At 37.8% G+C, this 13,283-nt stretch overlaps 1 protein-coding gene across 1 annotated transcript in view; it reads left to right on the forward strand.

The window, feature by feature from the left end:
- Positions 1–13,283, forward strand: part of KIAA2012 (KIAA2012 ortholog) — a 145,306-nt gene that overhangs the window by 93,874 nt on the left and 38,149 nt on the right. The window contains 2 exon segments of the mRNA XM_044669403.1: positions 992–1,057; positions 4,464–4,535. Of these exon segments, the coding sequence (XP_044525338.1) occupies positions 992–1,057; positions 4,464–4,535 (138 nt within the window).

Below are 13,283 nucleotides of genomic sequence, written 5' to 3' on the forward strand. Positions count from 1 at the left end.
ACTGGGCCTGGAGTCATAAAGACCAGAGTTCAAATTTGACCTCAGACACTTACTAGTAGGCATGTTACTTAACCCCTACCTATATAAAACTGGAGCAGGAAATGGTAAATCACTCCAGTATCTTTGCCAAGAAAACTCCATAAACAGGAGTCACAAAGAGTTAGACACTATTGAATGACAACATATACCCCATTGGAAACAAAAAAAAGTTTAGTATTGTTATTAAAATAGTTTTAACATCATGAACCCTATGGAAAGGGACTCAGAGCATACTTTGAGAATTGCTGGTCTTTGTGAAATTCCAATTTGTAAAAAATGAGAAGGTAGATAGGGAGGGTAAAAATTGGAAAGGTTTTCCCGTATAAAATGTACATACCTCTTCATATTATCTCCAAAAATATCTGAGTTAGAGCAGGGAGGTAATTAACTAGGTAAAAATTAGAAAGGGATAAATAAGGATGGGATTTATTGAATTTAACAAGATTCCTCTAAAAGTTTATGTAACATTCATACTTGCTTTTAACAAAATTGTTTAAGGCAAGATAAACCTCAAAGGGGGGCAGCTGAGTAGCTCAGTGGATTGAGAGCCAGGCCTAGAGACAGGAGGTCCTAGGTTCAAATCTGGCCTCAGACACTTCCCAGCTGTGTGACCCTGGGCAAGTCACTTGACCCCCATTGCCTACCCTTACCAATCTTCCACCTATAAGTCAATACACAGAAGTTAAGGGTTTAAAATTTAAAAAAAAAAAAAGATAAACCTCAAAACCCCTTCTATCTCTAAAATATATGATCTGTAATCTTCCCTGACATGCAGGTCCTCATATACCCCATTAGAGTATAAGATTAGTCCTTATTTTAATTAGGAGAAATCTCTTTTTAAGTGACAGCAATATTTTTCCATGTGCTATTTAAATATGCTTTGATAAATTCACTCGTGGTGGTGTTAATTTGTTGTTTTCTTAAACTGAGAAATTTACATATATGTTTATAGGAGAAAATAAAGAAAATAGCTAAAAAATGAACAACATATACATATATGGAAAATAACAATTTTCAGGTTACTGCTAAACACTCATACTTCTATCATTCCCATAATCCTCTTGTAATTCATTCAACAAATCATACCAACTAACTTAGCTCTGATACTTTTCTCAGGTAAAAATACATCTTGATTGAATCAATCCATCAGAGATATGAACAAGGTCTAGACACCTCTGTTGAGTCAGTTGTCAATGACAGTTCAACTAGATGTGAAAGGAAGTCTGTTTGTATTGGTTAAGAGACTTGGTCATACTTTGTTAGGCTTGTATAATACCAATGAAGTAGTTTGAAATCAAGCATTCAAGGACAAGTCCCTAAGAAGGAATCTTTTTAAAAAAGTATTACAGAATGTAAAATGTTATAATTATGCTACTTTTAAAAATTAAAATTGTGGCATTTCTTCCAGGTTTCTGTTTTATCTGTCTCTTTTTTAAAAGGATCCCTAATTGCCCGTATTTTCCTCCTTTTCTATATTCCATTGCCACATCCTACCATCTCACACACATATACACATATGTAACCATCATTTTTACCTTTTAGGGCAATTGAGCATCATCAGTTGTAAATATTCCATTGGTCATACAGATTCTATATGAAAAAGTATCATCAATATATAGGGGTTTTTTTTGGTCCATAGCTGTGATTTCATTAGGTTAGCTAATAACCAATAAGAAAACTCCTTCTACCAAAGACACCTTATAGCCTTATAGCATTGAACTGGAAATTGAGAGGCTAACTGACTTGACCAGGTTTATATAGCCAGGATATATCAGAGGCAGAACTTGAACCCAGGTCTTCCTGACTTAAGACCAACTCTGTCTCCTCTACTATGACAAGCTAGTATCCTCCTATTCCCATCTTCATAACTTTTATTTAATGTCATTAATAGGAGCTCTTGGGGGCAGCTAGGTGGCTTAGTAGATTGAGAATCAGGCCCAGAGATTGGAGGTCCTGGGTTCAAATCTGACCTCAGACGATTCCTAGCTCTGTGACCCTGGGCAAGTTACTTAATCCCCATTGCCTAGTCTTTACTGCTCTTCTACCTTGGATTCAATACACGGTTTCGATTCTAAAGTGGAAGGTAAGGGTTTAAAAAAAGAGAAAGAGAGAGAGCTGTTATCTTTTTAAAGAAGTTTGAAAAAGCATCAGTAGAACTTTTAATGGACATTAAATATTAAAGAAAACTACTATATAGCTAGGAATTTTGACTTATGAAAGGAATTATGGATCTAGAAATTTAAGGGAGATTTTGCCACATTTTCCCCAGCTCCTGCTGTTCCAGCCCAGAGGAAGGACTAAAGGAGAGTTCTGGTCACAAAAGCTATTCATGATATTCCTTCCTCACCCACCAGCCTATCTTATTTCTGCTGCCTTCAAGAGAAGGGGGAAAATTTCTTCCCATTCCGAATATCTGACTTAAAACATTCTAACTTATGATTCATGCATGATGTGCAGTGGGGTAGAATCTTTCGTCTAATTCCAATTTGGACCCATTCTACTCTTCCAAAGAGGAGGTGCTCATCTCCAACTGAGAACCTAATCCAATATATGGTAGAGATGACAAGAAATTGGATAGAATCTGTCCAGAAAACTTTCCATCTCCAGTAACATTTCAAAACAAATGGGTGTGGGCATTCATTGAATGGAAAGTGGCTTGTGGAGCCCTAGCAATTGCTAACTCATCATTAATTCTTAAAAACCACACAAAATGTCACGAGTTGAGGAGGGAGAGAGAAAGAATTTATGACTGGATGGGGAGACATCTGAAAGATAGTCTCTTAGAAAGTATAGGAATTATCGAATACACACCCACTATGATCTCAGAGCGTTTGAATGTTTATGGCCCCTGTAATGACCTAAGAAGTTGACAAATTGGCCAGAAAAATGAACTTTTCCCTATTGAATTAAGAGAACAATGCTGCTGGTAAGACTGGCCTCTGGTTGTTAATGCAGACTTCCTATAAATCTCTGCTTCTTCCCTTTCCGCCCTTCCCAGACAAGCCCACCTGAGGTTTACCATTATGTACGGGTTTTATACCAGGATACAATTGTTTATCAACACAAATGATAACCTGAAGGCAGTCTGATGCAGAGGACAAAAGTTTTGGAGTCAGAAGACCTGGGTTCGAATCCCAGCTTTCCCGCTTACTACCTATATAACATTAGACAAGTCCCTTAAATTCCATGGCCTCAGTTTCCTCATGTGTAAAATAAAGAGGTCATATATGGTGATCTCTAAAGAGCCATTCAACTCTGATCTGTGAGCCTTTGAAAAGTGATGCCATTTTCACAATTGTTCCACCATTTCCATTTCCAATGGAAAGCATCATGGCCTTAGACTTGAGATATAGTCTACCTGGCTTAAAACACAACTCAAATCAGGACTTACAGTGAGTTTCCAGGGCTACTTTGGCCCTCCATAAAATGAGATAACATTCCTAAGATGTTTGAATAATAACAATAATAAATGGATTTTATATAGATAAATTATCTGATCCTCACCACAGCCCCATGAAGCAAGTAGATAAGAATATCACCATTTTCCAGATGAAGGAATTGAAGTTCAGAGAAATTAAGTGATTTGTCTGTGATCATGCAACTAGCAAATGTTGAGATTAGAAGCAGGGCCTTTTCCTAGGTCAAATTCAATATTCTTTCCACTAGGAAGGCAACAAGAGATGATTAAGTACAAAGAGATATGTAATTAAAGTGGATCTTCTCATGGGGTTCCCCCACTAGCCTATCCCTGCCCCTGCAACAAGCTATTTTTTTCAATGTTTCATTGATGGCATTTGTTTTTATAACACAGTCGGATCCAGTTATACTTCCCCACCCTGACACAATGAGGAGTAATTCATTGTAACTCTTGTAACAAAAATACACTAGACCGTTAAGTAAAACTAACCAACAAGGAAACTGTTTCTGGCAGAATTAATAACACTTTGCACCCACAATTCCCCATCTCTCTACCTAGAAGGGGTTGAGGTGTTCTTCATCATCTGTTCTCTGGGACCAAGATTGGTCATTATAGACCAATTGAGACCTCAAAATGACCCTTTTTGCTATGGAGCAGAAGTCAATGGTTGTATCGAATGGCTACTCCAGTAGCAAGAAGAACTTCTCAGAAAGCCTTAACCACAACGAGGTCCTATAGGTTGACTCCCTCCCCCAATCCCTCTGCTCCTTCCCTTTCCCCTTCTCTCCCTCCATCATCCCAACCCCCATGGATAGCAATATAGCCAAGTTTGACTTTTTAGGTTTCATCTTTGGGTTTTTACATGCTTTCAGTGGTTAAAATGTGCACTACCATTTGCATTTCAATGATGAAAATTGCTTTCTATAAATATTTGGGGATGTAGACTAGTTCTTGTCCTGCTGTATATCATTTCTCTGAAAGTCAGGCGCTCTGTTTCTCTTCCCAGGGAGCCCCTCAGTCCTTGGAGGCAGCTGTGCTGAAGACAGGAGAGTCTCAAAGTTTTATAAATAAAGAGCTGGTATGTTCAAACAGGAAAGAATTTTACATGAGTGAACAGTACATTGACATTATGCCGTTACTGAAGGTGATCTCACACTGAGAATACTAGGGGTTTTATATCCACACATACAGGAATTTCAGTTACTACACTCCTGTACTGAATCAAAACAGCTTCAGAAGCCCTCAGATCTCCTGTTTTATCAGAAAGAACACACACAAAAACAGGCAGTTTAGAGCACATCAAGAAAGGATGAATTAGGTTGGTAATCAGCATCACCTGTTGGGTACAGATCAAGGAAGTGTCTGGATTTGTCTGGTAGAGGATGAGGAAGTGGAAAATCATAAACCACCTCCTAAGAAGGGGGCAGTCACAGATCTTAACAATAGCTAAAATAATTCTTACTATTTTGCAGCTCTCTCTTGAAATGGATAGTTTTCCTGATGCAGGAAGGGGGGGGGGGAGAGCAAAGATAACAAAATAATGGGACTCTAAATAATAATAATATGAATAACTAGCATTTATATTATGCTTGAAGGTTTGCAAAGGGATATATATATTATCATCTCATTTGATTCTCCCAAATACCCTATGAGATAGATGCTATTATTATTACCATTTTACAGTTTAAGAAATTGAGGCAGGCAAAGGTTAAGTAATTTGCCCTGGGTCGCACAACTGAGAAGTTCCTGAGGCAAGATTCAAACTTAGGTCTTTCTGACTCCACTACTCTGTCCACTACACCACCCATCTATCCTGAATTAACTATTGGCCATTGTTATTGAATATGTTAAAAAGCTAATCTAAACAGATCTTTTTTTTTAATCTATCATGTCATTTTTTTCCCTTTGGAGGTACTTGATTGCCAAATATGTGCTTTATTGAACAGTGGGGCTAGTCCTTCTCCAGTATTTTCTTCCCATTATGAGCTAACTTCAACAGGTACTCCCATCTATTCTTTGCTTTTGTCAGAGTCCCTGTTCAGAGCAAGGGGCCACAGTTTAAAACACTGTGCAGCCAAAGATTACCCCTAAGTAAAAATGATCCAGTGAAAAACCCCTTGAGAATAATTAGCATCTGCACATTACTTTCTTTACATTATCTCACTTGGACCTCACGACAAACCTTTAAGGAAATTAGGTATTACTTCTTTCTTTTAAAAAAACTTTTTTAAAATAGGTATTATTAGTCCCATTTTACAGATAAGGCAAAAAACCTGAGGATTGGAGAGTTTAAGTAGTATCTTTGCCAAGAAATTCTCAGGGACAGTATGGTTCATGGGGTCACAGAGTCAGATATGATTGAAGGTACGATTTTAGCCCAAGTCTTATTGAATTCAAGTTCAGGACTCTATGTCACACAGAAATTGATGTTGGAATCAGGGGACCCAGTCTCTAGACCCAGCACTAGCAATAACCAAAATAATGGTTAGACCAGGTAAAATCTACTGCTTCATCATTTCTCTCAAATTCATAAGTTGAGAAGCAGAAGAGATCTTAGGAGAGACATTTACTCTCCTGACATTCCAAATTCTATGAAACAGAATGAGCAAAGACACAAACCTTTTAAGTGACTCGATGGTCATATAAACTAATGATCCAGCCTAACAGAACCTCTGATGAGGCTTGGTTCATTATTCTGTACCAGTGGTTCCCAAACTTTTTTGGCCCACCACTCCCTTTCCAGAAAAAAATATTACTTAGCACTCCCTGTCACATACTATCACCACCCCCTTACAGTTATTCACTGCCCCCAAATGCACCTGTGGCCATCACCACCTCACCTGGATCACTGCAACACCCACCAGGGGGCAGTGGCACCCACTTTGGGAATCACTGTTCTATACAGTGATCTTATCTAATCTTTCTGGTTTATTCCTTCTGAACTGCCCTAAAAATCTGTATGGCCTGCAATGATTCAGTAAATACCTTATGTGAGTATACTCAAAAATAAGCAATGCTTATGATTTTTACTACTTTGACCTTGGTTTTACTGCAGGTAAAATGAAAGATGGGCCAACTAGATGGCACAGTAGATAGAATGCTAGACTTAGAGTCAGGAAGACTCTTTTTTTTTTTTTTTAGTTCAAATCTGGCCTCAGACATTTACTAGCTGTGTGACCCTGGGCAAGTCACTTAAACCCTGTCTGCTTCAGTTTCCTTATCTAAAAATTGAGTCAGAGAAGGAAATGGCAAACCAATCCAACATCTTTACTAAGAAATCCCCAAATGAGGTCACAAATAATGAGAAATGACAACAAGAAAATGAAGTATTGTGACAATTTCCTTCTTAGTAGAGTCGAATTATAACTAGATTTCAGAAAACATCCCAAGTTGAAATGTTTATTACTACTAACATAGTGGAAACATTATAGAGAAAGCACTAGACTAAGTCAGACAATGCGAGTTCTAGTTTTGTCTCTGCCACTAACTTTAATTTTATTAATATTGTTGTTCAATCATTCAGTCATGACTGACTCTTTGCGACCCCATGAACCATACTGTCCCTGAGAATTTCTTGGCAAAGATACTGGAGTGGTTTGTCATTTCCTTCTCCAATGGGTTAAAGCAAATGGAGGTTAAGTGACTTGCCCAGGGTCATATAGCTAGTAAGTGTCAGAGGTCAAAGGTCTTTCTGATTTCTAGGCCACTGAGTGTTCTATCTACTGAGTCACATAACTGTCTCTTTTTATTAATAGTCACTTAACTTTACTAATGATTTGATTAACAGGCATTTATTAAAGACCAGAAATGGACTTTAGGAGACATCTAAACTCCTGACATTCCAAATTCCATGAAACAGAATGAGCAAGGAGGCAAACCTTTTAAATGACTTGATGTTAGTGCTAATTAGTGATCCAGGCTATGTGCCAGGCACTATATTAAGCATTCAGGATCCAAAGAGAGGCACAAAGATAGTCCCTGCCTTTGAGGAGCTCACAATCTAATGGCAAACAGTCACTTACAGACATGCTCTATCCAGCATAAACTGGGGATAACCAACACGAGGAAGACACTAACATTCAGGGGGATTGGGAAAGGCTTCTTGCAGAAGGGGGGTGGATTTTAGCTGGGACCTGAAGGAAATCAGAGAAATTGGGAAATGAGTTAAGGAGAGAGAGAATTCCAGGCCCAGGGGGCAGCCATTTAATATGCCCAGAAGTGAGAGGGGTACTGTTATGTGCACAGAATAGCAAGGTTACTAGATTAAAGAGAAAAAGGAAGGGCAAAAAGCATTAAAAGACCAGAAGGGTAGGAAGGAGTCGAATGATGCAGAATTTTAATCATTAAACAAAAGATGTTCTATTTGATACTAGAAGTAACAAGCAGCCAGTGGAGTTTATTGAATAAGAAGGTGACATGGTCAGTCCTGCCCTTTGGGATGATGAATATGGCAACTGAGTGAAGGATGGATTGGAGATAAGAGAGATTTGAGGCAGAGGACCAACCACCAGGCTAGTACAAGAGTTCAGGTATGAGATGAAGAACTGGACCAGGCAACATCAGAAAAGAGGAGTTTATATGAGAGACCTTACAAAGGTGGAAACAACAGGCAGGGCAAATGCAAAATAATTAAACACCAGCACCCTGAGGATAAGGAAGGTGATGCTTGAGCTGAACTTTGAAGGAAACTAGAGTTTCAGAGAAGAAGAGAGGAGGGGTAAAAAATGAACACATTCCAGGCATGGGGAACCATCTGCACACAGGCACAGAAATAAGAGAAGGGATGTCAGGTGTGAGGAATAACCAAGAATGTCAGTTTGCCTGGAATGTAGAGTGTGTGAAAAGGTTTGATATGTAATAAATCCAGGAAGGTATGCTAGAGCCAGACTCTGAAAAGTCATACAGAAGAGTCTGTATTTTCTCCTGAAGACAATGTTCTTTGTCTTTCATTTTCAAAGATGACCAGTGACGTCTGACTTTTAAGTAAATTGGATTTTTAAAAATTACATCCATTACCAAACTTGATCCTCACAAAGTTCTTTTTTTTAAACCCTCACCTTCCATCTTAAAATCAATACTGTGTATTGGTTGCATGACAGAAGAGCAGTAAGGGCCAGGCAATCAGTGTTAGGTGACTTGTCCAGGATTACCCAGATAAGATGTGACTGAGGCCAGATTTAAACCTAGAACCTCCTGTCTCTAGATCTGGCTCTCAAGCCACTGAGCTACCTGCCTGGCTGAGTGAACTAGATTTAAGTGAGGCACAAAGTTGCCAAGTTTACTCTCTCTTCCAAAGTAATCGAAATCTAGTGACAAGGCAAAAGTCAGGATGACTGGAGATGGTCAGGGATACAGCAGATGATCTTGGCATCTTATATGTCTGACCAAGGTCTAAGTGCTCCCAAGAGCCTGCTTCAGCCATCTTCGTGACCATTGAAACAAATTGTTCTCATTCACCCATTCTTCTTTAAGAAGTCTTCACATGCTTGGGGTAGAAACATCCCAAACTTACTGAAGGGGTTGTGGCCCATTCACCAATAGAAAAGAGCCAGGAGAGCTTTCTGAATGAAAGAGTGATCTGGTCAGATCTGTGCTTTGGGAAGGAATATCACTTTGGCTACTATGTGGAGAATGGATTAGAGAGAGGAAAGTTTTGAATCAGGGAATGAACAGGTAGGAGGCAATTGCAGCAATTCAAGCAAGAAGTGATAAAAGTCTGAACAAGAGTGATTGTGGTTTGAGTCTAGGGAAAGAAAAAAATTGTGAGATTTGGCATGGAGATAAAAAAGGCAAGACTTGGCAAAGGACTAGAAATATGGAGTGTGGGAGATTGAGGAATTAAGGATGTCTCTGACATTGCAAACCTGGGTGTTATTTCAGCTGTAAAATAATGAGGGTTGAAATAGATGATCTTTGGAAGTAGAGGATCAGTGTTCAAATCCTGGCCCTGTCACTTATTCCCTATGTGGAGCTATTAAAGTTCCTTATCCTCCCTTGGTCTTAGTTTCCTCCTCTGTAAAATGAAGTTTGTTCATTAGTCTAAGGAAATTCTATGAATTTTATAACTTCAATGAAACCATTCTTTGATGACAAGTCAGTTTCTCCTTTGGTATTTGCCGTAATCTAGTTGGCCCACCCAGTGGTGAAATTAAGATCTTAGATAGATAGATATAATTTATATATTTGTATATATGTGTGTACATAAGAACCTTATATGTAATATATGTAAATATATTATATTTTCATCATAGTTCAGTCATTTCAGTCATGTCCAACTCCTTGTGATCCCATTTAGAGTTTCTTGACAAAGATACTGGAATGGTTTGCCATTTCCTTTTCCAGCTCATTTTACAGATGAGGAAACTGAGGGAAACAGAGTTAAATGGCTTGCCCAGAGTCACACAGCTAGTAAGTGGCTGAGGCCAGATTTGAACTCAGGGAGACTCATCTTCCTGACTTCAGGACCAGCATTCACTGTTACATCTAGCTGTCCATAATACCTAAATAATAATACCCAGCTTATCAAAATCCTGATTTTATAGATGAGGAAAGTATAGCTCAAAGAGGGTAACTCAGTCACACCTAGTGTCAGAGATGACGTTTCAACCAGTCAATCAACAAGCATTTATTAAGCATTTGCTATGTTGCAGGCTAATTCTCAAGGAATTCAAAATAAGGTCTGTACTGATGAAAGTACTACATGTGTACACATTTTCTTTGTTTTCATTTATTCACTCTGTTTACTCCAACAAACATTTAAGTGTCTGTTGTATGCAAATAACATTCCTCCACAAATATTTATTGAAAACTCCTTATGCTTGAGGTAATTATAATAATAACTAGTGCTTCAAGGGTTGGAAAGCACTTTATATACATTATGACATTTGATCTTCACAATATCCCTTGGGGTAAATAGTATATATATTATTATCCCTATTTTACAGATGAGAAAACTGAGGCTTATGGAGATTAAATGACTTGCCTGGGGCCACATAGTCATCAGATTCTAAGGCAAAATTAGAACCAAGCCTTTCTGACCATAAGCCTAGTTCTCTGTCCTTTTCATGGTCAGTAGGATGTCATCATAGCCATTTTATGACAAACAAATTTTAGACTCAGAAATTGTTATCTGTCTAATTGAGGTCTTATCATACAACAGTGATAGAGCAATCCACAGGTCTCTTGATCTGCAGGCAAGTTCTTTGTCCAGTAGATTGCCCTTTCTTTCAGGAATGTTTATTATTAATTCTTCTCCCTAAAAGTACCTATTGTTTTCCTCACAAGGAATTCCTTAGCCTTAGATAAGTAGGTCGGGAGATGAGTAAGAGCACTGGACTTGGAGTCAGGACGACCTAAGTTCAAATCTTACATTAAATAGTTAATAGCAGAGGAGCTAAGTGGCTCAGAGGATAGAAAGCCAGGCCTGGAGACTGGGAGGTCCTGGGTTCAAATCTGACCTCACGCTCTTCCCAGCTGTGTGTTTCTAGGTAAGTCACTTAACTCCAATTGCCTAGCCCTTACTGCATATACTTAGTATTAATTCTAAGGCAGGAAGTCAAGGATTTCAAAGAAAAATAAAATTAATAGCTATGTGACCATGGACACATGGTTTAAGATCTCCTATCCTCAGTTTCCCCATCTATAAAATGAAGATGATGATAATAGCACTCACAGGGCTGCTATGAAGATCAAAGATAATATACATACAATCTTTTTAAACCTTGAAGCCCTCTATAAATGTCTGCCATTATTAAGTGAAGTCAGTTGACAACTAAAGGATTATATAAATGCTTTAAGATTATGGAAAAGAGATTTATAGACATTATATATTATATACTACATGTGATATATATGTATGCTTCAAGATTATATAAAAGGGATTTATAGACGTTATTTCATTGGCTCTTCACACCAAATCCATGAAGTAGGTATTGTGGCTATTACTATTATCCCCATTTTATAGATGAGGGAGCTGCAGTTCATAGAAGTTTAAGGAATTTGCTCTAGGTCACATCTAGGTTCAGAAGTAAGGTTTAAATCTAACTTTTTCTTGATTCCAAACTATTCCTCTTTTCACTACACTATCCTACCTAGAGACCAAAGAAAATCCCATGTCAAGGCTGTAATGGAACTCAGAGTCATGGTTTAATTTAATCTCCTCAGAAAGCCTGAAGTTCAAAGGTTGTACTAAGTCCTTAAAGTAACTTATCAAAACCAACATCTTATGTAAAATCAATAATGTCTGTATCAGAAATGTCCCCCAATTCAAAATGTTTTTAATTAGCTTCCATTTTCTAAGAAAGGTAAATAGTTCTCACAAAGATAAAACCCAAAAAGTCAACAAACCTCTTCTACCAATAGATCCTTCGTCCCCTGGATAAAGCAGAGAGAGATGGTGGCCAAGAGAAGCACCCATTTAAAACACAAACTCATTTGCAAAAAGTGAATGATAGTGAAGAAATATGAGCACTACTGCCTCATAAATCAGTGGAGAGAAAGACCAAGCTTACAGAAATTTTCCTGTGAGTCCCAACAAAGCCAGATTATCATAAGAGCATTTAAAGATAACACTAGAAGGAGATAAATAATGTAAACTATCTATAAATGTTTCTATGACAAACTCTTTTCTCCATAAATGGAAGTTGAGCTTCTCCATAACAGTGCCTGATATGCTTTCAAAAGAAGTAGAAATAGGGGCAGCTAGTTGTCACAGTGGATAGAGTACCAGGCCTGGAGTAGGGAGGACCTCTGAGTTCAAATCTCAGACAGAAGGTAAAGATTTTAAAAGAGAAAGAGAAGAAATAGAAATGGCATTCAAGAAAACAAATATGGGAAGGCTAGCTAAACTAAACCAAGTATTCCAAGATGAGGTCCATGATGAAGGCAACACTGATTTTTTTTTTGCTTTTTTATTTAAATTTATTTATTTATTACATTTAAATACCCAAGTAACTCCTTTCCTTCCCCCCATTTGAGCATGCATCACTTGACAAAAAAAGCTATTTCTTATTTCTTTCTATTTCCCAGTTCTTTTTCTGGAGGTAGAAATACTCAGGTCATTCTTCAAACAATATTTCTGTTGTTGTATTTAATGTCTTCTTGGTTCTGCTCATTTCAATCTTCATAACTTCATGTAGGTCTTTTCATATTTATTTTTATTAACCTCTTCATCATTTCTTATGGCACAATAATATTCCATCACAATCATATGCCACAACTTGTCTAGTCATTCTGCAATTGATGGGCATCTCTTCAATTTCCACTTCTTTGCCACTACAAAGAGAGCTGCTATGAATATTTTAGAACATGTATGTTCTTTTCCTTTTTCCCTGATCCCCTTAGGAAATAAACTTAATAGTGGTATTGCTGGGTCAAAAGGTATGCATAGTTTTATAACACTTTAGGCATAATTCCAGATTGTTGTCCAAAATGATTGTCCAAAATGGTTCACAGTTTCACCAACCACACCCCATTTTTCCACATCTCTTCCAACATTCGTAATCTTGTCCTTTTATCATTTTCACCATTTTAATAGGTGTGAGATGGCATAGCAAATTTTTTAATTTGTATTTCTCTAATCAATAGTAATTGAGAGTATTTTTTCATATAGCTATATATAGCTTTGATTTCTTTATCTAAAAAACTCTCTGTACCATTATCCATATATAGCATCTGCTAAAACCTGTTGAATTCTCAGAAAGCTGACTAACTCTTTGCCCTTAGTCACATCCCCTCATGGACCAGAGCATAACTCACTCTCTCTCTCTCTCTCTCTCTCTCTCTCTCTCTCTCTCTCTCTCTCTCTCTCTCCTCTTCTCTCTCTCTC

The sequence above is a fragment of the Gracilinanus agilis genome, chromosome 3, assembly GCF_016433145.1.
Source record: "Gracilinanus agilis isolate LMUSP501 chromosome 3, AgileGrace, whole genome shotgun sequence".
NCBI classification, from domain to species: domain Eukaryota; kingdom Metazoa; phylum Chordata; class Mammalia; order Didelphimorphia; family Didelphidae; genus Gracilinanus; species Gracilinanus agilis.